At 41.4% G+C, this 24752-nt stretch overlaps 1 protein-coding gene across 1 annotated transcript in view; it reads left to right on the forward strand.

Moving 5' to 3' along the window:
• The first annotated feature begins 4762 nt into the window (after positions 1–4762).
• LOC106598894 (serine/threonine-protein kinase N2-like) overlaps positions 4763–24752 on the forward strand; it is a 42377-nt gene continuing 22387 nt past the window's right edge. The window contains exons 1-2 of the mRNA XM_014189916.3: positions 4763–5121; positions 23631–23931. Coding sequence (XP_014045391.1) covers positions 5101–5121; positions 23631–23931 — 322 coding nt within the window. The 5' untranslated portion in view covers positions 4763–5100. The remainder of the gene's footprint in view (positions 5122–23630; positions 23932–24752) is intronic.

Below are 24752 nucleotides of genomic sequence, written 5' to 3' on the forward strand. Positions count from 1 at the left end.
CTGCGTGCTTTTAATGTCATTCTTCATTAGTACATTGATCGATGGAAATGTTAAAGGCTGCTGTTCTTGCTGCATACTGTAGAGGGAGCTCATTAGCTATTGTGTCTTCACCATGCCTGGAGTGAAGACATCTACTGGAGACATTATCCAGTCCATGGTGATGTGGTGTGTGTGATGGAAACAGCAAATTAACACTTGGATACTGTAAGTTAAAAGAGATGAATCAGGCTAGGTGCTTCCCCTTACAAAAAAAACAGCTACTCAAAATAGCTTTAGCCTCAAATCTTTGTTCCATAGGTTGAGGTCATATGACTGCACCACTGCAACGCTTGTATTGTTAGTGTAGACCAGATCCAACCCTCCCTATAACATCACTGGCAACTGCCAATAGTGTTATGAGGTATGCATGCAATTGTGTATGTACAGTGCTGTGAAAAAGTATGTCTTTGATATATTTGGACATATGGATAGTTAATGTTAATTTCAAACTATTGACAAATGGAGGTAACCTAAATGAACATTTAACAGTGACAAATAACACTTTGCAATCATTTATGAAATTAAAATAAACAGAAATCCAATTTTCCTTGTGTGGAAAATGTTAGTCCACCCCTACCAGTATCATCCCATCAAATGGCAAAAAATTAGAATCCGGTGCACCAAAACAGGTGCAAATGATTAGAACCCCATCAGAGTAACTTGGAGGGGACATAAAGATCAGAAACATGGTCTGTTTTGGTCTTAACCATACAGGTGTGTGATAGACTTGCCTAATTAAATAAATAGGCCAAGATCAAAAGAGCTCTCTGAGGCCCTCCGAAGAAAGATTGTTGATGACTAGAGTCTGGGAGGAGTTACAAAGCCTGTTCCAAGCAATTTGAAGTCAATCATTCCACTGTCCGACAGATCATCTACAAATGGAGAAAATTCCAGACCACTGGCAGTCTAGCTAGGACAGGCCGTCCCACCACATTCAGCCCAAGAGCCGACTGAAAGATGCTCAAAGAAGTCTAAGAACCCCAGGGCAACATCAAGGGATCTACAGGCATCTTGCAACAATCAATGTCTAAGTGCATGAGTCAACTGTCAGAAAGAGACTGCACAAACTTGGCCTACATGGGAGGTCAGGAAGGAAGAAGCCTCTGCTTTCAAAAAAATGATATAAAATGGACGACTGAAGTTTACCAGACCACACCTGGGTGAAGAACAAGACTACTGGAACAATGTGCTCTGGACAGACAAGTCAACGGTGGAGTTGTTTGGGCGCAATGCCAGACGTCATGTTTGGCGAAAACAAAACACTGCCTTTGAACAGAAGAACCTTATACCAACCGTAAAGCATGGTGGAGCGGGCATTATGGTTTAAGGCTGCTTTGCTGCTTCAGGGCCTGGCCAACTTACCATCATTGAGTCACCCATCAATTCGCATTGGACCAGAGAATACTTGAGGAGAATGTGAGGCCATCTGTCAAAAGGCTGAAGCTGAACTGAAAATGGATCTTGCAATAGGACAATTGATCCAAAACACTCCAGCAAATCCTTAATTGAATGGCTCAAAAATAAGAAATGGAGGGTTATGGAATGGCCGAATCAAAGCCCAGATCTCAATCCTATTGAAATGCTGTGGGGGGACTAGAAGCGGTCTGTACATGCAATACATCCCTCAAACATCACAGTTGAAGCAATTCTGTAAGGAACAGTGACCAAAAATTCCTCCCAGTCAAAGGAAGAGACTGATAGACAGTTACAAGAAACGCCTACATGACGATATTTCATGCTAGGGGTGTATTTATCTTTTTCTGCACAAGGAAATTGCATTTCTGTTGATTTTTGTTGAATAGATGATTGCAAATATAATTGTTTAGTGTTGTTATTTGTTAAATTAGGTTACCTTTATCTGTCAGTGTTGCAATGGAGATCAAATATATGTCCAAATATGTAAAAATAAATCAAATAAAATGCAATCCATGGTTCAAATCCATAATCGAGACACAGGGGTTTCCAAACTAGGGAAAATAATGGCACCAACCCAGGGCTGCTGGTACACACTGTTGAAGCCATATAATTAATTAATGTTTCTATGGTCGTAGCAGTGTGCCACTAAACTCTACCCAGCCTGGCCCAGGGTTCCAATAAACTCTACCCAGCCTGGCCCAGGGTTCCAATACCCTCTACCCAGCCTGGCCCAGGGTTCCAATACCCTCTACCCAGCCAGGCCCAGGGTTCCAATAAACTCTACCCAGCCAGGCCCAGGGTTCCAATAAACTCTACCCAGCCAGGCCCAGGGTTCCAATAAACTCTACCCAGCCTGGCCCAGGGTTCCAATAAACTCTACCCAGCCAGGCCCAGGGTTCCAATAAACTCTACCTAGCCTGGCCCAGGGTTCCAATAAACTCTACCCAGCCAGGCCCAGGGTTCCAATAAACTCTACCTAGCCAGGCCCAGGTAATCTTATGCTAGTCATCAGTTACTGAACCAATCTCCCAGTAATCCCATCGTTAGGTAGCCTACAACAGATTCCTGGATTTGCCCATGTGACACAATAAAAAAGGGTTTCCCTACCCTCTGTCCAAGCCACAATTAGTCCTGATGGAATTCTTGTAGAACCCCTTATTCTTTTGTAAAAGGTTCTTTGAGGGTTCTTCGTAGGGTGGAAAGGTTCTGCCTGGAAGCTTTAGGGTTCTAGATAGCATCTTTATTTCTAAGAGTTACTTGTCTGTTTTTCCCATAACTGTCTCAACAGGTAATGCCCTGGGGTGTATTCATTCCAACAATTCTGTTTCACAATGGAACGTTTTGCAACTGTTTGGAGTTTCTCTTGGACAAATTCAGGTAAATCCCTCCCAGTCTTGTTCCGCTTGCTTCAGTTTAAGAAACGTTTTTCAAAAGAACCAGCGGAATGGAAACACCCCTGTTGAGTGCCATTATGCTTTCTCCCTTTGTGCTACTTCCCAGACTGATCTGGGGCCTGCTTCATGAGATGAAATAGTGTGCTCTCTCTTGTCATCTGTGAAATGACCAAATTGATCCAGGACCTGTAATGAAGGCTCTAGTCTACAGTGTCATCTATGAGACTGAGAGGTCTGATGTAACTTCAACTTTTCAATGTGCGGGGGTAAAGGTTAGTTGAGGTAATTTGTACATGTAGGTAGGGGTGACGTCACTATGCATAGATAATGAACAGCGAGTAGCAGCAGTGTACTAAATAAATGGAGGGGGGGGGGGGGGGTCAATGTAATAGTCCGGTGGCCATTTTATTAATTGTTCAGCAGTCTTATGGCTTGGGGGTAGAAGCTGTTAAGGAGCCTGTTGGTCCTAGACTTGGTGCTCTGGTACCGCTTGCCGTGCGGTAGCAGAGAAAACAGTCTATGACTTGGTTGACTGGAGTCTCTGACAATTTTATGGGCTTTCCTCTGACACCGCCTATTATATAGGTCCTGGATGGCAGGAATCTTGGCCTCAGTGATGTACTGTGCTGTACGCACTACCCTCTGTAGCGCCTTACGGTCAGATACTGAGCAGTTGCCATACCAGGCGGTGATGCAACCGGTCAGGATGCTCTCGATGGTGCAGCTGAAGAACTTTTTGAGGATCTGGGGACCCATGCCAAATCTTTTCAGTCTCCTGAGTGGGTAAAGGTTTTGTCGTGCCCACTTCACGACTCTTCGTGCCCTCTTCGTTCCCTCTTCGTTCCCTCTTCTTGAGCTTACACATGGACTTGCTTCTTTCTGTCTTGTTGCAGCTATTTCTGTAGAAGGCCTGCCTGCTCACGGTGCCATTGGTATGTAGTGCAGTCGGTTAACAGCTATTTTAGATTGTCTTCAGAAACTGGGCAGATTCGGTTACAATCGAGAGAGTCATTCTCTGTAACTGCTACTACTGTACTACTACAGTGTATTAGGCTACCCCTATATACTATACTACTGCCACTTTTTTAAAATATATTTTTTTATTTGTTTAGGCATCCTATTATGATGAATGATGATGATGATGATGATGAAGATGATGTCAATCAGAGGTGAAACCTCTATGACCCAATTGTCATACTTGATTAAAGTAAAATACTACATGAGTAAAAGTATAGATACCTTAATTAATAGAAAGTTACTCAAGTAAAAGTGAAAGTCACCCAGTAAAATACTACTTGAGTAAGTCTAAAAGTATTTGGTTTTAAATATACTTAAGTATCAAAAGTAAATGTAATAGCTAAAATATAAAAGTAAAAGTATAAATCAACTCAGATTTCTTGATTTTTAAAATTTACTTATAGCCAGGGGCAGACTTCAACAGTCAGACATAATTTAGAAACGAAGAATTTGTGTTTAGTGAGTGTCAGATCAGAGGCAGAAGGGATGACCAGGGATGTTCTCTTGATAAGTGCGTGAATTAGACAATTTCCCTGACCTGCAAAGCGATTCAAAATATAACGAGTAATTTTGGGTGTCAGAGTAAAAAGTACATAATTTTCTTTAGGAATGTAGTGGAGTAAAAGTAGTCAAAAATCTAAATAGTAAAGTACAGATACACCCAAAAAAATACTTAAGAAGTACTTTAAAGTATTTTTATTTAAATAATTTACACCACTAAGTTTCAACTATAGGATAACCTGGAACAAGTAGTATCCAGCTCATAATCTTCATCATTTTAGTGCACATCTAGAATTGTCACACGCTATTATATTGTGTAAACATGATTTCTTACAGGAGAGTGTGAGAAGTTTCTGATCACGTGGGAGAGTGTGAATAGAATCTGGCTGAGAGAATGGGCTCTGGGTTGAGTTGGTGCATAGCTCCTATGGGCGGACGCTGATGTGTTTCCACACAAACCACAGCCTCTCGCTCCCAAAGTGAAAGCAGTGGGACATTTATTTATGTTGCTGCTTCATATATGTGGACTACAGCACAACTTTTCTTCCCTCAGCGAAAAAAGACGCAAGGACTCAAGGAAAGCCATGGAAAGTCAAGTATTTCCAATATGACCTATGGTTTGGTCACCGAATAGGTTATTTTTGACGCACGAGAGGGAAACTTAAAACAAGGCTGTTTTTGGAGTTCCACCTCCCCTGTCTCCGTACAGTTTGATTCAAAGTCAAAAGGCAAGATGGCCGCCGATTCCGTGCAGGTATGAAAGTTGACAACTGTTGCAATAAATGCGTAAAGTTGTTGTAAAGTGCGCTTTCCAAGTTGGTAAATAACATTATTCTATATACCATTTGCAGTGGATTCAAATCTTTTGATGTTAATACATTTCTTAGGGATTTTGTCCCCCTCTTCCGAAGGATTGTCTGGGAATTATAGATTGAGGCCTGGAAAACAATTATCAAAATATCAAAAGTTTTGTGTAATTTTGTACTTGAGCTCCCACCAGCTGAACTACTGAATTAATCTGTTGTATATTCTTTTAATGACATGAAATCAATTGAATATCGACCATGATAGTAAAATGTTGAGCGTTTTGGAAGAAAAATAGCGTAGTTTCGAACGCATGGAAAAACATTTTCCATTTTAAGGTCCTTTGTAAACAGTGACCCAGTCAAGTGGGCGCGTGTTAAAACCCAAAGGTGTCTATTAAAAGAAAAACGTGTTACTAGGCTACAATACTTGTACTAAGTTAGTTGAAAATAATGTTCCAAGACATGCAAGTATAATTTTCAATTCCAAAAGGTTGAGCATTCCCTGATACATGGTTGAATTTGAAACTGGTAACTGTAATGATATTACAACACTTTGAAACTTCACATCTTAATCTCAACCGCAACAAATTACTCCGAAAAAAGTTTGTGGTCACTGCTGACTCTGGGGTGACGTCAGCTGTCAAATCTGGCAATTTTTATATTGGGGAGAGAAAAAAAGTATATCGAACAACAATGTAGCGTGGACGCATAATGATGTGATCTGACCATAACTTTGTATCCTGCGGAACATGTAGCTACATTTTTTCCCCCTCAAACTTCTGCATTCGAGGACACTAACCTGTGAACATATTGCCTTTGTTTGCAGTTTCAGTGATTAGATTAGAGGTAGGTCACTCTTTGGAACCTTATTTGTACCCACTCAGCCTCACTCATGAATTCAGACTTGTCTTTTTGCAGACATCGTTTCACAAGACTCTTGTGTTTGTTGGGTGATCGCTGAGATTGTTTGGACAGTGAGACTATATCTGGTATTTGTCAAATTGATTATGTTGCTGTTGACGACTAGACAAAGGACTAGTGCATGTATGCGGAGTGACGAAGTGGTGTTATTGCCCATAACCTTTTGGTCATCAGTAGTTTGTCTTGTGTTGTAACCCTGCCAAGAAAAACAGGCAAAACATACACTGTTCCTAGGTATCACTGTGATGTAAGAGTGGTACTTCCAGTTAAACTGACCAGGGCTGTAATTATACTGAACAAAAATATAAATGCAACAATTTCAAAACATTTCATGAGTTACAATTCATAAAAGGAAATCAGTCAATTTAAATAAATTCATTAGGCCCTAATCTATGGATTTGACATGACTGGGCAGTGGCGCAGCAATGGGTGTGCCTGGGAGGGCATAGGCCCATCCACTTGGGAGCCAGGTTCAGCCAATCAGAATTTGTTTTTCTTAGACAGAATACTGCTTACCACCTACCCCCACCACCTCAGACGATCCCGCAGGTGAAGAAGCCGGATGTTGAGTTCCTGGGCTTGCATGGTTACATGTGGCCTGCTGTTGTAAGTCCAGTTGGATGTGCTGCCAAATTCTCTAAAATGCTTAAGGTAGAGAAATTAACATTAAATTCTCAGGCAACCGCTCTGGTGGACATTTCTGCAGTCAGCATACCAACTGCACACTCCCTCAATTTGAGACATCTGTGGCATTGTGTTGTGTGAAAAAACTTCACATTTTAGAGTGTCCTTATATTGTCCTGAACACAAGGTACACCTGTGTAGTGATCACACTGTTTAATCAGCTTCTTGATTTGCCACACTTGTCACGCTCACTAACAGGGATGTAAACACATTTCTGCACAGATTGAGAGAAATAAGCTTTTTGTGCATGTGGAACATTTCTGGGATCTTTTATTTCAGCTCATGTTGCTTTTATATTTTTGTTTGGTGTACACCTGTCATCTATGTAATGTACAAGCGTTGCAGTCTTTTAAATGCATTTGTCTGGCTTGGAGGTGATTGTGTTCACGCTTATGTGCCATTTCTGGTATAAATGCAGCTACTAAACCAAATGTAATAAATCCGGTTTGGGGTAGGAATTGGTGATGTTTAGGTTCAATTGTTGTTTAGGTTTAAGTTGGGCTTTAAAAAAAGCAGATACTATTGCGCTCTACCGTAAACCTAAATAGTCTTTTAGCATAAGTTAATGTTCGCCTGTCCGACTTTTCCATTGTCCCTGGAATTGAGCTTTAGTTGGAGTTTGAGCTTAAGGCTATTTAGCCTGCTTACAGTGGAAGTTCAAGCCCTAATATTTGCTTTGGTTGGATTCTTGTAGGTGCATGAGAAATAGGTTAAACTAAGTTAAGGAATAAGGACACAACCTTTTATCATTTGCGTTGATTCAAACTTATATGCAAGCCTGTCCAAGTTCAATGTTTTCCTCAGTCAGTTAGATTTTCATAGCTATGTTGTTGCTTAGAGTGGAAAATAAGGGTGGTCCATGGCTTTGCATCGTCTTCAGGCTGGTAGTCGAACACAGCTACAGAAACCAATTGGGTTGAGCTGTCTTTTTACCTCTTCCAGCAGTTGTGACCTCCATTTTACCTGTGAGTCATACAGGGAGGCGGAGCCTCTCTCCCTCTGGACTGAGACGCAGGCCTAATAGGCTGACACATACTTCCTCTGTAAAGGTTTAGCCACTAGTCACCCAGAACAGGGAACCACCGTGCAGTCTAATCTCAAATACACACTAAGCCTAGGTGTCAATAAGAGTATAGCAGTTAGGGAGAAATAAACGTAGGCTACTTTGACTCAAATACAACAGCTCCAAAGCGCCGTATGTTATTCCGTTGGCTCAGTATGTTGAAACGTGGCGCTTGCTTGCTTCACCGAAGTAGTGGATTAGATTATTTCATTGGCCAAGTACTGATTCATTAACTGTACTAAAATATGTATACAGTGTTGGGAAACCAACAAGGCAAAAAATGTTTTTTAAGTTAAAAACTCTTTCCGAGGCTTCCAATCTCAACTTTAGAAGTATTAATGTACTTGTAGATGTACACAACGGATCCTCCTGTTAGTCCCATACACGTCACTCCACAGGGGAGGCCATTGGAACTCTGGCATCTTTTTTTTTTTTTAACCAAAGTTTATTTTTAAGACTCCACTCGCTCCCCGGAGTGAGATTAGGTCCCTTTCTCGTCTCATGTGACCTCCCAGAGCGAGAGGCTAAACAGGATTTGGCTGCCCCTTCCTCAGACGATTTAGGCCAAACTCTGTTTTTAGAAAAAGGGAGAACTTTTGTTTGTGTTGTGAGAGGAAGAACAAAGCAGAACTTAAAAACATACGTGGACGGGCATCTGTAGCAGATGCCATGGAGACGAGGTTGATGGAAATTGATGATGTGATGGTAAGGAACATAGATTTGTGTAGCCAGTAGCCACTGTAGGAATTGTAAAACACCCATGTGTGGATTACGTTACGGTGTGGGCTGAGTGCAACAAGGGCTGAGTGCAACAAGGGCTGAGTGCAACAAGGGCTGAGTGCAACAAGGGCTGAGTGCAACAAGGGCTGAGTGCAACAAGGGCTGAGTGCAACAAGGGCTGAGTGCAACAAGGGCTGAGTGCAACAAGGGCTGAGTGCAGGCGTAACATGTTCTGGTGTTGTGGGCTCATTGTGCCTTGTCTATGAATGGAGCAGTAGGCTAAGCTCAGTTCAAGTGCCGTAAGCGTTTAATGGTTTCACTATGTCAGGGGGAGCTTACTGTTATTTTCGGCTACAATTTGAAACAAATATTATACACAAGTTCTAGCAGTGGGGTCATCCCGAGTGAAATGGAATGAAATTGTCAATTGTAGGCCAGTTCTATTTTCCCTAAAGTTTTTGAAAAGAAAAGTGTGTTAAAGTGTGACATGATACAAATACCAAATATTGGCTTAAGTTATAGTTTAAAGTATCGTTTACAGAGATATTTGTAGGCCTAACAGGCTTTGGTGTTAACCTGCTGCTACCTGCTATTTGTACGCCTGACAGGCTTTGGTGTTTACCTGCTATTTGTACGCCTGACAGGCTTTGGTGTTTAGAATACTATGCTGCTGTTTGAGGAGAGCGCACAGTTTTGAACTTGAGAAGTTATTAATAAACCATTTGGGCAGTCTTGATATAACATTTTGAACAGAAATACAATGGGTCCTTGGATGAGTCTAAAACTTTGCACATACACTGCTGTCATCTAGTGGCCAAAATCCAAATTGCGCCTAGGCTAGAATAATACATTATGGCCTTTCTCTTGCATTTCAAAGATGATGGTACAAAAAAATACAAAAAAACTGTTTTTTTTCTTTGCATTATTTTTTTACCAGATCTAATGTGTTATATTCTCCTACATACATTTCACATTTCCACAAACTTCAAAGTGTTTCCTTTCAAATGGTATCAAGAATATGCATATCCTTGCTTCAGGTCCTGAGCTACAGGCAGTTAGATTTGGGTATGTCATTTCAGGAGAAAATTGGAAAAAAAGGGGCGGCTCCTTTAATGTATTCCTGAACGCTTTATAGATGCTTAAATCATTTGTTAGCATTGTCTTGCTAACTAGCCTGTATAAAGGATGATCATGATACAAAGGGTCCTTATCTGGTGCTTCGCCAAATGTGGTATAACCTTTTTGTCCTCCAGATCCTTTTATATAGCATTCTCCATGACATTTCCTTAGGCCTGACCCCATTTAGTTGACTGGTCGATTGTTTGGTCGATAGGCTGTTGGTCGAACGAGATTTCTTTAGTCGAGGTGAAGTCAAAATATATATATATATACACACGCAGTACCAGTCAAAAGTTATTTTTACTATTTTCTACATTGTAGAATAATAGTGAAGACATCAAAACTATGAAGTAACACATGGAATCATGTAGTAACCAAAAACGTATTAAACAAATCAAAATATATTGTATTTTTGAGATTCTTCAAAGTAGCCACCCTTTGCCTTGATGACAGCTTTGCACACTCTTGACAGTCTCTCAACCAACTTCATGAGGTAGTCACCTGGAATGCATTTAAATGAACAGGTGTGCGTTGCAAAAAGTTAATTTGTGGAATTTCTTTCCTTAATGCATTTGAGCCAATTGGTTGTGTTGTGACAAGGTAGGGGTGGTATACAGAAGATAGCGGCAGGTAGCCTAGTGGTTAGAGCGTTAGACTTGTAACCGAAAGGTTGCAAGATCGAATCCCCGAGCTGACAAGGTAAAAATCTGTCGTTCTACCCCTGAACAAGGCGGTTAACCCACTGTTCCTAGTCAGTCATTGAAAATAAGAATTTGTTCTTAACTGACAAGTTAAATAAAGGTGTGAAAAAAAGCCCTATTTTGGTAAAACACCAAGGCTAAAATGATCATCAAGGACAACAACCACCCGAGCCACTGCCTGTTCACACTGCTACCATCCAAAAGGCGAGGTCAGTACAGGTGCATCAAAGCTGGGACTGAGAGACTGAAAAATAGCTTTTATCTCAAGGCCATCATACTGCTAAACAGGAATCACTAACTCAGAGTTGCTGCTGCCTACATTGATACCCAATCACTGGCTAATTTAATAAATGGATCACTAGTCACTTTAAACATTAAACAATGTCACTTCAAACAATGCTACTTAATAATGTTTACATATCTTACATTACTCATACCATATGTATATACTGTATTTTATACCATCTATTGCACCTTGCCTATGCCGCTCGGCCATCGCTCATCCATATATTTATATGTACATATTCTCATTCAACCCTTTTAGATTTGTGTGTATTAGGTAGTTCGTTGGGGAATTGTTAGATATTGCTGCACAAGCATTTCGCTGCACTCACATTAACATCTGTTAACCATGTGTATGTGACCAATAAAATTGGATTTGATTTTGATTTGACCTGACCAAAGTCCAAATTAGGGCAAGAAGAACTCAAATAAGCAAAGAGAAATGACAGTCCATCATTACTTTAAGACATGAAGGTCAGTCAATCCGGACAAAGTTCAGTGACGTGTAGTCGCAAAAACCATCAAGTGCTATGATGAAACTGGCTCTCACGAGGACCGCCACAGGAAAGGAAGTCCCAGAGTTATTTCTGCTGCAGAGGATAAGTTCATTAGCGTTAACTGCACCTCAGATTGCAGCCCAAATAAATGCTTTACAGAGTTAAAGTAATAGACCCATCTCAACATCAACTGTTCAGAGGAATCTGTGTGAATCAGGCCATCACGGTCGAATTGTTGCAAAGAAACCACTCCTAATGGACACCAATAATAAGATGAGAAGAAACACGAGCAGTTGACATTCGACTGGTGGAAATCTGTCCTTTGGTCTGATTAGTCCAAATTGGAGATTTTTGGTTCCAACCGCCGTGTCTTTGTGAGACGCAGAGTAGGTCCCTTGTGGCTCAGTTGGTAGAGCATGGTGTTTGCAACGCCAGGGTTGTGGGTTCGATTCCCACGGGGGACCAGTACGGAGAAAAAATGTAGAAGATGTATGCATTCACTACTGTAAGTCGCTCTGGATAAGAGCGTTTGCTAAATGACTAAAATGTAAACGTAGGTGAATCTCTGCATGTGTGGTTCCTCCGTGAAGCATCGAGGAGGTGGTGTGGGGCTGGTTTTCTGGTGACACTGTCAGTGATTTATTTAGAATTCAAGGCACTCTTAACCAGCATGGCTACCACATCATTCTGCAGCGATACGCCATCCCATCTGGTTTGTGTTTAGTGGGACAATCATTTGTTTTTCAACAGGACAATGACCCAACACACACCTCCAGGCTGTGTAAGGGCTATTTGACCAAGAAGGAGAGTGATGGAGTGCTGCATCAGATGACCTGACCACATTCACCTGACCTCAACCCAATTGAGATGTTTGAGATGAGTTGGACCGCAGAGTGAAGGAAAAGCAGTCAACAAGTGCTCAGCATATGTGGGAACTCCTTCAAGACTGTTGGAAAAGCATTCCTCATGAAGCTGGTTGAGACAATGTCAAGAGTGTGCAAAGCTGTCATAAAGGCAAAGGGTGGTTACTTTGAAAAATAAACAAATCAAAATATATTTTATAACACCTTTTTGGTTACTACATGATTCCATATGTTATTTCATAGTTTTGATGTCTTCACTATTATTCAACAATATAGTAAAAATAAAGAAAAACCCCTGAATGAGTAGGTGTGTCCAAACTTTTGACTGGTACTGTATATGTACAAGACACCTGTTTGATTTGCACCTGTCTGAGTGGACTAATCCAGTGTGGAGGCCGTAGGGATGGCACAGTCCATCACTCTAAGAAGTTCTTCTGAACTTGTATATGGTTATATTACATAAGAACAATGGTGCAACACTAATAACAAATAGTATTTTATAACAAATGCACTTTCTCCCGCATTGGATAGTGGTCGCTGTCGACGGTTCTGAAACCAATCAGTACACTGTTGAATTGGCGCCTTTTCCTAGACCATGTTATGTGCATAATAGCAAAGTTAACCAGCATATTGGTGTTGAGAACAATGCAGTGGAGGCAGCAGCAGAATGAGGAGATGAGAAAACAGCCCTTGCCTTAATGTCTAAGAAAAGTGAGGAGAGAGGAAACCCCAACTTAATTGTCTATAATCAATAGCCTAACTGTTAAAAATGCCTGTCTTTATCAATCATCCATTTATATCTACAGAAATAAGACAGGTCCTGCCTCTGTTGCCTGTTTGAGTGTTTGTTTAATACCCTATTGATTCTTGACAACGACATGTCAAGTAAACAATATGGGGGAAAATGCACAATTCTTTTTCAATCTTCAACATTGAAATGCTACCAAAAAAATGTATTGAAACTTGTTACAAATGATCACTCATGATTCACCGAACAATATTTTGAAAGAGGGAGTAAAGTACTTTAAGAATGTTTTCGTTTGTCTCCTCCAGCTCTACTAACCAAAGCTAATTGTATGGATATTTTTCCTTATTAATAATGTAAAATTAACATCTGTACAAAAATACTCATGTGAAGGCCAAATTACAGAGGAACTTCTTTATGCAACTAAAGCCTTTAAGGCTGGGGGAACTCCAGGGCTGGATGGCATACCAGTGGAAGTATACAGAACTTTTTTTGATATACTCAGAGGACCATTATTAGCATGTTTTAACCAGTCCTATATAAACAGTAGATCTTCGAACAAGCAACAAGGTCTGATTTCATTATTACTGAAACAGGATCCAAGTGGTGTGTGTGTATATATAAAGATCCAGTCCATTTAAAAAATTGGAGGCCTCTTACACTTCATTGTTGTGATGCAAAAATTCTAGCTAAATGCTTGGCGCATAGAATTAAAAAGGTTTTGTCAGATATTATTAATCCTAATCAGACAGGTTTTTTACATGGACGATACATTTTGAGATGATATTAGACAAGTACTGGAAACAATAGAATACTATGAAATATCGGGGAAACCAGGCCTGGTTTTCATAGCTGATTATGAAAAGGCTTTTGATAAAGTACAACTGGAGTTTATATATAAATGCCTAGAATATTTCAATTTTGGAGAATCTCTTATAAAATGGGTTAAAGTTATGTATAGTAACCCTAGGTGTAAAATAGTAAATAATGGCTACATCTCAAAGTTTTAAACTGTCGAGGAGTAAAACAAGGTTGTCCACTATAGGCATATTTATTTATTATTGCCATTGAAATGTTAGCTGTTATTGTTAGATCTAATTTTAAGGGATTAGAAATTCATGGATTAATTACAAAGGTGTCATTGCACGCTGATGATTCATGTTTTCTTTAAAAACCACAATTAGAATCCCTCCACAGCCTCATAGAGGATCTAGATACTTTTGCTAACCTCTCTGGATTAAAACCAAATTGGATCACAAAAAAATGCAACTTTTACATTACCGTGTAGTTTACTAATAAAATGGTCTGACGGGGATGTGGACATACTCCATATACAGTGGCTTGTGAAAGTATTCACCCCCCCCCCCCCCCCCCCCCTTGGCATTATTCCTATTTTGTTGCCTTACAACCTGGAATTAAAATGGCTTTTGGGGGGGGGTTGTGTCATTTGATTTACACAACATGCCTACCACTTTGAAGATGCAAAATGTTTTTTTTTATTGTGAATGAAATAAGACAAAAAAAAGAACTTGAGCATGCATAACTATTCCCCCGCCCCCAAAGTCAATACTTTGTAGAGCCACCTTTTGCAGCATATACAACTGCAAGTACCTTGGGGTATGTCTCTAAGCTTGGCATCTAGCCACTGGGATTTTTGCTCGTTCTTCAAGGCAAAACTGCTCCAGCTCCTTCAAGTTGGATGGGCTCCGCTGGTGTACAGAAATCTTTAAGTCATACCACAGATTCTTAATTGGATTGAGGTCTGGGCTTTGACGAGGCCATTCCAAGACATTTTAATGTCCCGTGTGGCTCAGTTGGTAGAGCATGGTGTTTGCAACGCCAGGGTTGTGGGTTCGATTCCCACGGGGGACCAGTACAAAAAAATGTAAAAGTATGAAATGTATGCATTCACTACTGTAAGTCGCTCTGGATAAGAGCGTCTGCTAAATGACTAAAATGTAAATGGAAATGTTTCCTCTTATACCACTCAAGTGTTGCTTTATCAGTATGCTTAGGGTCATTGTCCTGCTAGAAGGTCTCAAATCTCTGGAAGACTGAAACATGTTTCCCTCAAGAATGTCCCTGTATTTAGCGCCATCCATCATTCCTTCAATTCTGACCAGTTTCCCAGTCCCTGCCAATGAAAACATCCCCACAGCAGGATGCTGCCACCATCCTGCTTCACTGTGGGGATGGTGTTCTCGGGGGAATGCGAGGTATTGGGTTTGCGCCAGACATAGCGTTTTTGATGATGGCCAAAAACCTCAATTTTAGTCTCATCTGACCATAGTACCTTCTTCCATATGTTTGGGGAGTCTCCCACATGCCTTTTTGTGAACACCAAACATGTTTGCTTATTTTTTATCTGGCCACTCTTGTGTAAAGCCCAGCTCTGTGGAGTGTATGGCTTAAAGTGGTCCTATGAACAGATACTCCAATCTCTGCTGTGGAACTTTGCAGCTCCTTCAGGGTTATCTTTGGTCTCCTTGTTGCCTCTCTGATTAATGCCCTCCTTGCCTGGCCTGTGAGTTTTGGTGGGCGGCCCTCTCTTGGCAGGTTTGTTGTGGTGCCGTATTTTAATTTTTTAATAATGGATTTAATGGTGCTCCGTGGGATGTTCAAAGTTTCAGAGATTTTTTTATAACCCAACCCTGATCTGTACTTCTCCACAACTTTGTTTGGAGAGCTCCTTGGTCTTCATAGTGCCGCTAACTTGGTGGTGCCCCTTGCTGTTGCAGACTTTGGGACCTTTCAGAACAGCTGTGTGTGTGTGTGTATATATACTGAGATCATGTGACACTTAAATAAAATCTACCTGTTTGCAATCTAACTAATTATGTGACTTCTGAAGGTAATTGGTTGCACCAGATCTTTAGGGGCTTCATAGCAAAGGTTGTGAATACATATGCACGCACCACTTTTCCGTTTTAATTTTTTTGAATATTTTGAAACAAGTTATTTTTCACTAAACCAATTTTGACTTTTGTGTGTCTGTTACATGAAATCCAATTAAATATCTATTTAAATTACAGGTTGTAATGCAACAAAATAGGAAAAATGCCAAGGGGGTGAATACTTTTCCAAGGCACTGTACATATCCTGAAAGAAAGAAATGATCTCACCCGAATACATTTTAATAGAAAGTTAGCAAAAATAGATAAGATCTTGCTACCATGGAAAGGAAAATACCTGTCTATTTGTGGAAAAATCACCCTGATTAACTCTTTAGTCATATCACAGTTTATCCATTTGCTTTTGGTTTTGCCTACACCTAGTGACCTGCTTTTTAAATTATATGAGCAAAAAATATTCTATTTTATTTGGAATGGCAAGCCAGACAAAATTAAAAGGGTCTATTTATATAACGAATATGAATTTGGAAGTTAGACATTATTAAAGTATTAGACCTCTCACGGAAGGCATCAATCATACAAAAGTTATACTTAAATCCGAAATGGTTCTATAGTAAATTAGTAAGAATGTTCAAGAATGGCCTTTTTCCCTTAATTCAAATTACAGCTGCTCACTTTTTTTTGCAATTTCAGTTTAATCCACCTGAAAAGACAGAACAAATAATACAACAAATATTGTGGTTAAACTCAAATATACTAATTGATTTAAAAATACATTTTTATATTTTTTTAAAGGTATACTTTTTGTAAATGATATCATAAATAAGACTGGTGGAGTTGTCACACATGCAGCTAACACAGACATATGGAAATGTCTGCTCTACCCAAAATTATAACTAATTGCAGCATTACCACAAAAATGGACGAGGCAAGTAGAAGGGGGGAAAAGTAAGGAACTTGTCTGTCGGCCCTGCATTAAAGGGCAAAAATGGTTAAAGAAAATTGTGTAGAAAAAAAAGAAAAAGAAAAGAAAAAAATATATACACTGCTCAAAAAAATGAAGGGAACACTTAAACAACACAATGTAACTCCAAGTCAATCACACTTCTGTGAAATCAAACTGTCCACTTTGGAAGCAACACTGATTGACAATAAATTTCACATGCTGTTGTGCAAATGGAATAGACAACAGGTGGAAATTATAGGCAATTAGCAAGACGCCCCCAATAAAGGAGTGGTTCTGCAGGTGTGGGCCACAGACCACTTCTCAGTTCCTATGCTTCCTGGCTGATGTTTTGGTCACTTTTGAATGCTGGCGGTGCTTTTACTCTAGTGGTAGCATGAGACGGAGTCTACAACCCACACAAGTGGCTCAGGTAGTGCAGCTCATCCAGGATGGCACATCAATGCGAGCTGTGGCAAGAAGGTTTGCTGTGTCTGTCAGCGTAGTGTGGAGGCGCTACCAGGAGACAGGCCAGTACATCAGGAGACGTGGAGGAGGCCGTAGGAGGGCAACAACCCAGCAGCAGGACCGCTACCTCCGCCTATGTGCAAGGAGGAGCAGGAGGAGCACTGCCAGAGCCCTGCAAAATGACCTCCAGCAGGCAAATGTGCATGTGTCTGCTCAAACGGTCAGAAACAGACTCCCTGAGTGTGGTATGAGCCCCGACGTCCACAGGTGGGGGTTGTGCTTACAGCCCAACACCGTGCAGGACGTTTGGCATTTGCCAGAGAACACCAAGATTGGCAAATTCGCCACTGGCGCCCTGTGCTCTTCACAGATGAAAGCAGGTTCACACTGAGCACATGTGACAGTCTGGAGATGCCGTGGAGAACGTTCTGCTGCCTGCAACATCCTCCAGCATGACCGGTTTGGGTTGGGTCAGTCATGGTGTGGGGTGGCATTTCTTTGGGGGGCCGCACAGCCCTCCATGTGCTCGCCAGAGGTAGCCTGACTGCCATTAGGTACCGAGATGAGATCCTCAGACCCCTTGTGAGACCATATGCTGGTGCGGTTGGCCCTGGGTTCCTCCTAATGCAAGACAATGCTAGACCTCATGTGGCTGGAGTGTGTCAGCAGTTCCTGCAAGAGGAAGGCATTGATGCTATGGACTGGCCCGCCCGTTCCCCAGACCTGAATCCAATTGAGCACATCTGGGACATCATGTCTCGCTCCATCCACCAACGCCACATTCCACCACAGACTGTCCAGGAGTTGGCGGATGCTTTAGTCCAGGTCTGGGAGGAGATCCCTCAGGAGACCATCCGCCACCTCATCAGGAGCATGCCCAGGCGTTGTAGGGAGGTCATACAGGCGCGTGGAGGCCACACACACTACTGAGCCTCATTTTGACTTGTTTTAAGGACATTACATCAAAGTTGGATCAGCCTGTAGTGTGGTTTTCCACTTTAATTTTGAGTGTGACTCCAAATCCAGACCTCCATGGGTTGATAAATTGGATTTCCATTGATTATTTTTGTGTGATTTTGTTGTCAGCACATTCAACTATGTAAAGAAAAAAGTATTTAATAAGATTATTTCTTTCATTCAGATCTAGGATGTGTTGTTTAAGTGTTCCCTTTATTTTTTTGAGCAGTTTCATTTAAGGACCAAAACATTGACAGCTGTGCCATATAGATTGCAAAATAGTTGGGAAGAGATTTTCGATATACCGATTCCATGGCACATGGTTTATGAATTGACACGCCATATTCAAAACTTCACATTTTTCAATTTAAATTATTATACAGAATTCTTGCAACCAATATAATGATATAGTGGATACAATCTTCTCAGCTCTGCAGAGTCATTAGATCATTTATTTTGGTACTGTCCATATGTAGCTCGTTTTTGGTCACAGGTCTAGGAATGGCTGAAGAATTGCAACATTTGCTTAGAACTAATGCTGCCGATAGCAATACTGGGTGATGTGAAAAGTCAGTCAATCGATCAATAATATAAACATTTTTGCTAAAATAATTATTATCTTTAATTTACAATCTGTAGAAGCTATGAGAATAGAAAGGTTCAGTACTTTTGTGAAGCATCACAGTTGAAAAATATATGGCAAATAGAAATCCAATATGGATGGTGTTAAGAGATAGATGGGAGGGATTGAATGGAGCTGAAGGGTGGGACTTATTAAGATAACAAATCTAAAACATACGGGGTCTGTAAAATGTATATAGGTTCAGAAACTTTGAAAATAGCACAGTTATAAATAGAAATCAAACTGGATGGACATCAGAAAGAGGAAGGACTAAAAACAAAATTACTATTGTAAAATTGTCTGTAATATGTATACAGTATGTATAAACTGAAGGTAGAAGCCTAAGTGGTGTTTATTAGTTTACTCCAATTGGGGGAAGGGTGGTAGGGTTTGCGGGGAATAATAAAGTTATATTCTAAAAAGTGTATGTATGTATATTTCCAATCCTCCATATTTTTTGGGGTAAATAAATACATTATATATATTTAATGGTGCTCCGTGGGATGTTCAAAGTTTCATTTTTTTTTTATAACCCAACCCTGACCCCGTATGTTTTAGATTTGTTATCTTAATAAGTCCCACCCTTCAGCTCCATTCAACCCCTCCCATCTATCTCTTAACACCATCCATATTGGATTTCTATTTGCCATATTTTGCAACTGTATAGATGGATATATATACACAGTGGGGAGAAGAAGTATGATACACTGCTGATTTTGCAGGTTTTCCTACTTACAAAGCATGTAGAGGTCTGTAATTTTTTATCATAGGTACACTTCAACTGTGAGACGGAATCTAAAACAAAAATCCAGAAAATCACATTGTATGATTTTTTTAAAGTAATTAATTTGCATTTTATTGCATGACATAAGTATTTGATACATCAGAAAAGCAGAACTTAATATTTAGTACAGAAACCTTTGTTAGCAATTACAGAGATCATACGTTTCCTGTAGTTCTTGAACAGGTTTGCACACACTGCAGCAGGGATTTTGGCCCACTCCTCCATACAGACCTTCTCCAGATCCTTCAGGTTTCGGGACTGTCGCTGGGCTATACGGACTTTCAGCTCCCTCCAAAGATTTTCTATTGGGTTCAGGGCTGGAGACTGGCTAAGCCTCTCCAGGACCTTGAGATGCTTCTTACGGAGCCACTCCTTAGTTGCCCTGGCTGTGTGTTTCGGGTCGTTGTCATGCTGGAAGACCCAGCCACGACCCATCTTCAATGCTCTTACTGAGGGAAGGAGGTTGTTGGCCAAGATCTCGCGATACATGGCCCCATCCATCCTCCCCTCAATACGGTCCAGTCGTCCTGTCCCCTTTGCAGAAAAGCATCCCCAAAGAATGATGTTTCCACCTCCATGCTTCACGGTTGGGATGGTGTTCTTGGGGTTGTACTCATCCTTCTTCCTCCAAACACGGCGAGTGAAGTTTAGACCAAAAAGCTCTATTTTTGTCTCATCAGACCACATGACCTTCTCCCATTCCTCCTCTGGATCATCCAGATGGTCATTGGCAAACTTCAGACGGGCCTGGACATACGCTGGCTTGAGCAGGGGGACCTTGCGTGCGCTGCAGGATTTTAATCCATGACGGCGTAGTGTGTTACTAATGGTTTTCTTTGAGACTGTGGTCCCAGCTCTCTTCAGGTCATTGACCAGGTCCTGCCGTGTAGTTCTGGGCTGATCCCTCACCTTCCTCACGATCATTGATGCCCCACGAGGTGAGATCTTGCATGGAGCCCCAGACCGAGGTTGATTGACCGTCATCTTGAACTTCTTCCATTTTCTAATAATTGCGCCAACAGTTGTTGCCTTCTCACCAAGCTGCTTGCCTATTGTCCTGTAGGCCATCCCAGCCTTGTGCAGGTCTACAATTTTATCCCTGATGTCCTTACACAGCTCTCTGGTCTTGGCCATTGTGGAGCGGTTGGAGTCTGTTTGATTGAGTGTGTGGACAGGTGTCTTTTATACAGGTAACGAGTTCAAACAGGTTTAGTTAATACAGGTAATGAGTGGAGAACAGGAGGGCTTCTTAAAGAAAAACTAACAGGTCTGTGAGAGCCGGAATTCTTACTGGTTGGTAGGTGATCAAATACTTATGTCATGCAATAAAATGCAAATTAATTACTTAAAAATCATACAATGTGATTTTCTGGATTTTTGTTTTAGATTCCGTCTCTCACAGTTGAAGTGTACCTATGATAAAAAATGACAGACCTCTACATGCTTTGTAAGTAGGAAACACCTGCCGATTTTGCAGGTTATCAAATACTTGTCCTCCCCACTGTGTATATATATAATTTATTTACCCCAAAAATATCGGGGATTGGAAATGATACAGACAATTACATTGATGGAAGCAACAATCTATCCTCAATATTAAAGCTGATCCACCCCCTGAAAAAAAGATATATATATGAAAAAAAATTCACATTCGGCTGTTTTTAATCTTTACTCTGTTAGAACGTCCTTTCTGGTAATATTTATTATTTATTTGGTGTTTACACTGTTCCAAATTGTCCTATTTTATTTATGAAAAATTTAATTTAAAAATTATTTTTATATAATATTATTATTATTAACGCTCCTTTTTCTCCTTCATATTGTTACTAATAATAAGTGATGTCATTATCATTAGTAGTGTTACTATAGCAGCCTTGTATAACCACCATCCAGCTGTAAGCCTAAGAGCGCATCCTGTTTAGCCTTAATACCTTAACTTACTTAGGCCTATATTTCAAGACTTCTATAGGCTACTGTATCAATCATATGTGTCATTCATGATTTGAAATGCAGTCAAGCATTTTAATTTTAAAAGAAAGTGACCCTTAAATAATTACCTTAAACAATAAATAAACCGTTCCATTTCGGAAATTGCATTTAACGAATTAATGTGACTGTTTTTAGTCTTTGTTTACTGGTGGTCCCTGCAGCAACCCGTACAGCGTGATAACTGGTGGTCCCTGCAGCAACCCGTACAGCGTGATAACTGGTAGTCGCTGCAGCAACCCGTACAGCGTGATAACTGGTGGTCCCTGCAGGAACGCGTACAGCGTGATAACTGGTGGTCCCTGCAGCAACCCGTACAGCGTGATAACTGGTAGTCGCTGCAGCAACCCGTACAGCGTGATAACTGGTAGTCGCTGCAGCAACCCGTACAGCGTGATAATTGGTAGTCGCTGCAGCAGGGAGGAGACAAAGGGACAACAGGTGTTTGTCACAGTCACTCGCTGTCTTTTTTTCTTTTCTTTTTTTTACACACAGCGTTGCAAGATTGAGCCCAGCACAATCAAATCAATTGCTGGTCGGACTCCCTCTAGTCATTTGTGTGTCTTAATTATTTCATCAAACGGTGTGCTTGAAGAATGAGACGAGCTAAGGGAATATAAACTCAGCAAAAAAAGAAACGTCCCTTTTTCAGGACCCTGTCTTTCAAAGATAATTCGTAAAAATCCAAATATCCACAGATCTTCATTGAAAAGGGTTTAAACACTGTTTCCCATGTTTGTTCAATGAACCATAAACAATTAATGAACATGCACCTGTGGAACAACGGTCGTTAAGACACTTACAGCTTACAGACGGTAGGCAATTAAGGTCACATTTATGAAGACTTCATACAATAAAGAGGCCTTTCTACTGACTCTGAAAAACACCAAAAGAAAGATGCCCAGGGGCCCTGCTCATCTGTGTGAACGTGCCTTAGGCATGCTGCAAGGAGGCATGAGGACTGCAGATGTGGCCAGGGCAATAAATTGCAATGTCCATACTGTAAGACGCCAAAGACAGCGCAACAGGGAGACAGGACGGACAGCTGATTGTCCTCACAGTGGCAGACCACGTGTAACAACACCTGCACAGGATCAGTACATCTGAACATAACACCTGCGGGACAGGTACAGGATGGCAACAACAACTCCCCGAGTTACACCAGGAACCCACAATCCCTCCATCAGTGCTCAGACTGTCCGCAATAGGCTGAGAGAGGCTGGACTGAGGGCTTGTAGGCCTGTTGTAAGGCAGGTCCTCACCAGACATCACTGGCAACAACGTCGCCTATGGCACAAAGCCACCATCGCTGGACCAGACAGGACTGGCAAAAAGTGCTCTTCACTGACGAGTCGCGGTTTTGTCTCATCAGGGGTGATGGTCGGATTCGCATTTGTCGTCAAAGGAATGAGCGTTACACCGAGGCCTGTACTCTGGAGCGGGGTTGATTTGGAGGTGGAGAGTCTGTCATGTTCTGGGGCGGTGTGTCAGAGCATCATCGGACTGAGCTTGTTGTCATTGCAGGCAATCTCAACGCTGTGCGTTACAGGGAAGACATCCTCCTCCCTCATGTGGTACCCTTCCTGCAGGCTCATCCTGACATAACCCTCCAGCGTGACAATGCCACCAGCCATACTGCTCGTTCTGTGTGTGATTTCCTGCAAGACAGGAATATCAGTGTTCTGCCATGGCCAGCGAAGAGCCCGGATCTCAATCCCATTGAGCACGTCTGGGACCTGTTGGATCGGCGGATAAGGGCTAGGGCCATTCTCCCCAGAAATGTCCGGTGGAAGAGTGGGGTAACATCTCACAGCAAGACCTGGTACATCTGGTGCAGTCCATGAGGAGGAGAAGCACTGCAGTACTTAATGCAGCTGGTGGCCACACCAGATACTGACTGTTACTTTTGAATTTGACCCCCCCCCCCTCTTTGTTCAGGGACACATTATTCCATTTCTGTTAGTCTTGTCTGTGGAACTTGTCCAGTTTGTCTCAGTTGTCGAATCTTGTTATGTTCACACAAATGTTTACATGTTAAGTTTGCTGAAAATAAATGCAGTTGACAGTGAGAGAACGTTTCTTTTTTTTGCTGAGTTTAGTTGATTTGATTAAAACAACCATGTGTTCAACAAATCGATTGGTCGAAAGAACAGACGACTCTTGGTTGACCAAGATTTTCTTTTAGTTAGGGATTGCCCTACATTTCCTTATGAATCCTAACCCCCACCTATTTTCTCTGTTGTCCTCCAGGGCGACGCCAGGGGCCAGCTGGTGTCGGAGCGGCTGGGCCTGGGCCACAACCTGGACCTGTCGGACACCATGGTGCAGCAGAAGCTGGACGAGATCAAGGAGCAGATCCGCCGCGAGATCCGCAAAGAGCTGAAGATCAAGGAGGGTGCGGAGAACCTGCGCAAGGTCACCACGGACAAGAAGAGCCTGGCCTATGTGGACAACATGCTGAAGAAGTCTAACAAGAAGGTGGAGGAGCTCCACCAGGAGCTCCAGGAGCTCAACGCCCACATTGTGGTCAAGGACCCCGACGACCTGCTAGGTATGGCTATTTTTCACAGGGCGTGGGAGTAACTAGGGTTGCCAAACTCTTGAAACTTTCCACAGGTTTTTCAGAAATCCCTGGTTGGAGGATTCACTCGCTGCTTATTCCCTCTGGATTTCAGGAATCCTTCAACAGGGATTTTTGAAAAACCTGGAAACTTCAGGGGATGTAACCTTTCTTTTGATATGAGGTGTATGTACTGAATGCTTTCCCTCTGTCATGTTTGACATAGGCTAAACGGAATTTAGTGGAATACATTACTATGCTCTCTTCAGGTGTGGTATTTCTTGGTACAAGGACACAATACATGATACAGCACATAATACACAAATAGGACCCACACACAATGAATGCCCTCTATTGTGGTGACTCATCTTCTAGGAGATGACACTGGCATATTCCTTATTGTTTTACAATAGGGCTCCGTTTAGTTATTTTCGAGGCTGTTGAAACCTGCTACCATGAATTTATGAACAACAATGGATTTTTAGCACGTTACTGGAACACGGGTAAATGTTTCAGGGGATGTGCAGGGAATAGTTAATCTTATTAATAGTGGGTGGAGAGAGAAGGACTGGGTTTGTCTGTCTGCTGCTATGGCATTTCTTACTCCCTAGTTGTAGACATTGGAAATGGGGGCCGCCTTTCTGTATGTAATGGAAGTCATAAAGATTTTGAACGGGATCTAAAGCACTTACAAATTTGTAACATATTGTACGAATTAGAGCATTTTTCAGGACAAAACATAGCATACAAAATGGATGACGTTGTTCATAATTGTGCACAATTTTCGGGGACCCATTTTGTCTCGTGATAGC

The sequence above is a fragment of the Salmo salar genome, chromosome 03, assembly GCF_965601325.2.
Source record: "Salmo salar chromosome 03, fSalSal1, whole genome shotgun sequence".
Lineage (NCBI taxonomy): Eukaryota > Metazoa > Chordata > Actinopteri > Salmoniformes > Salmonidae > Salmo > Salmo salar.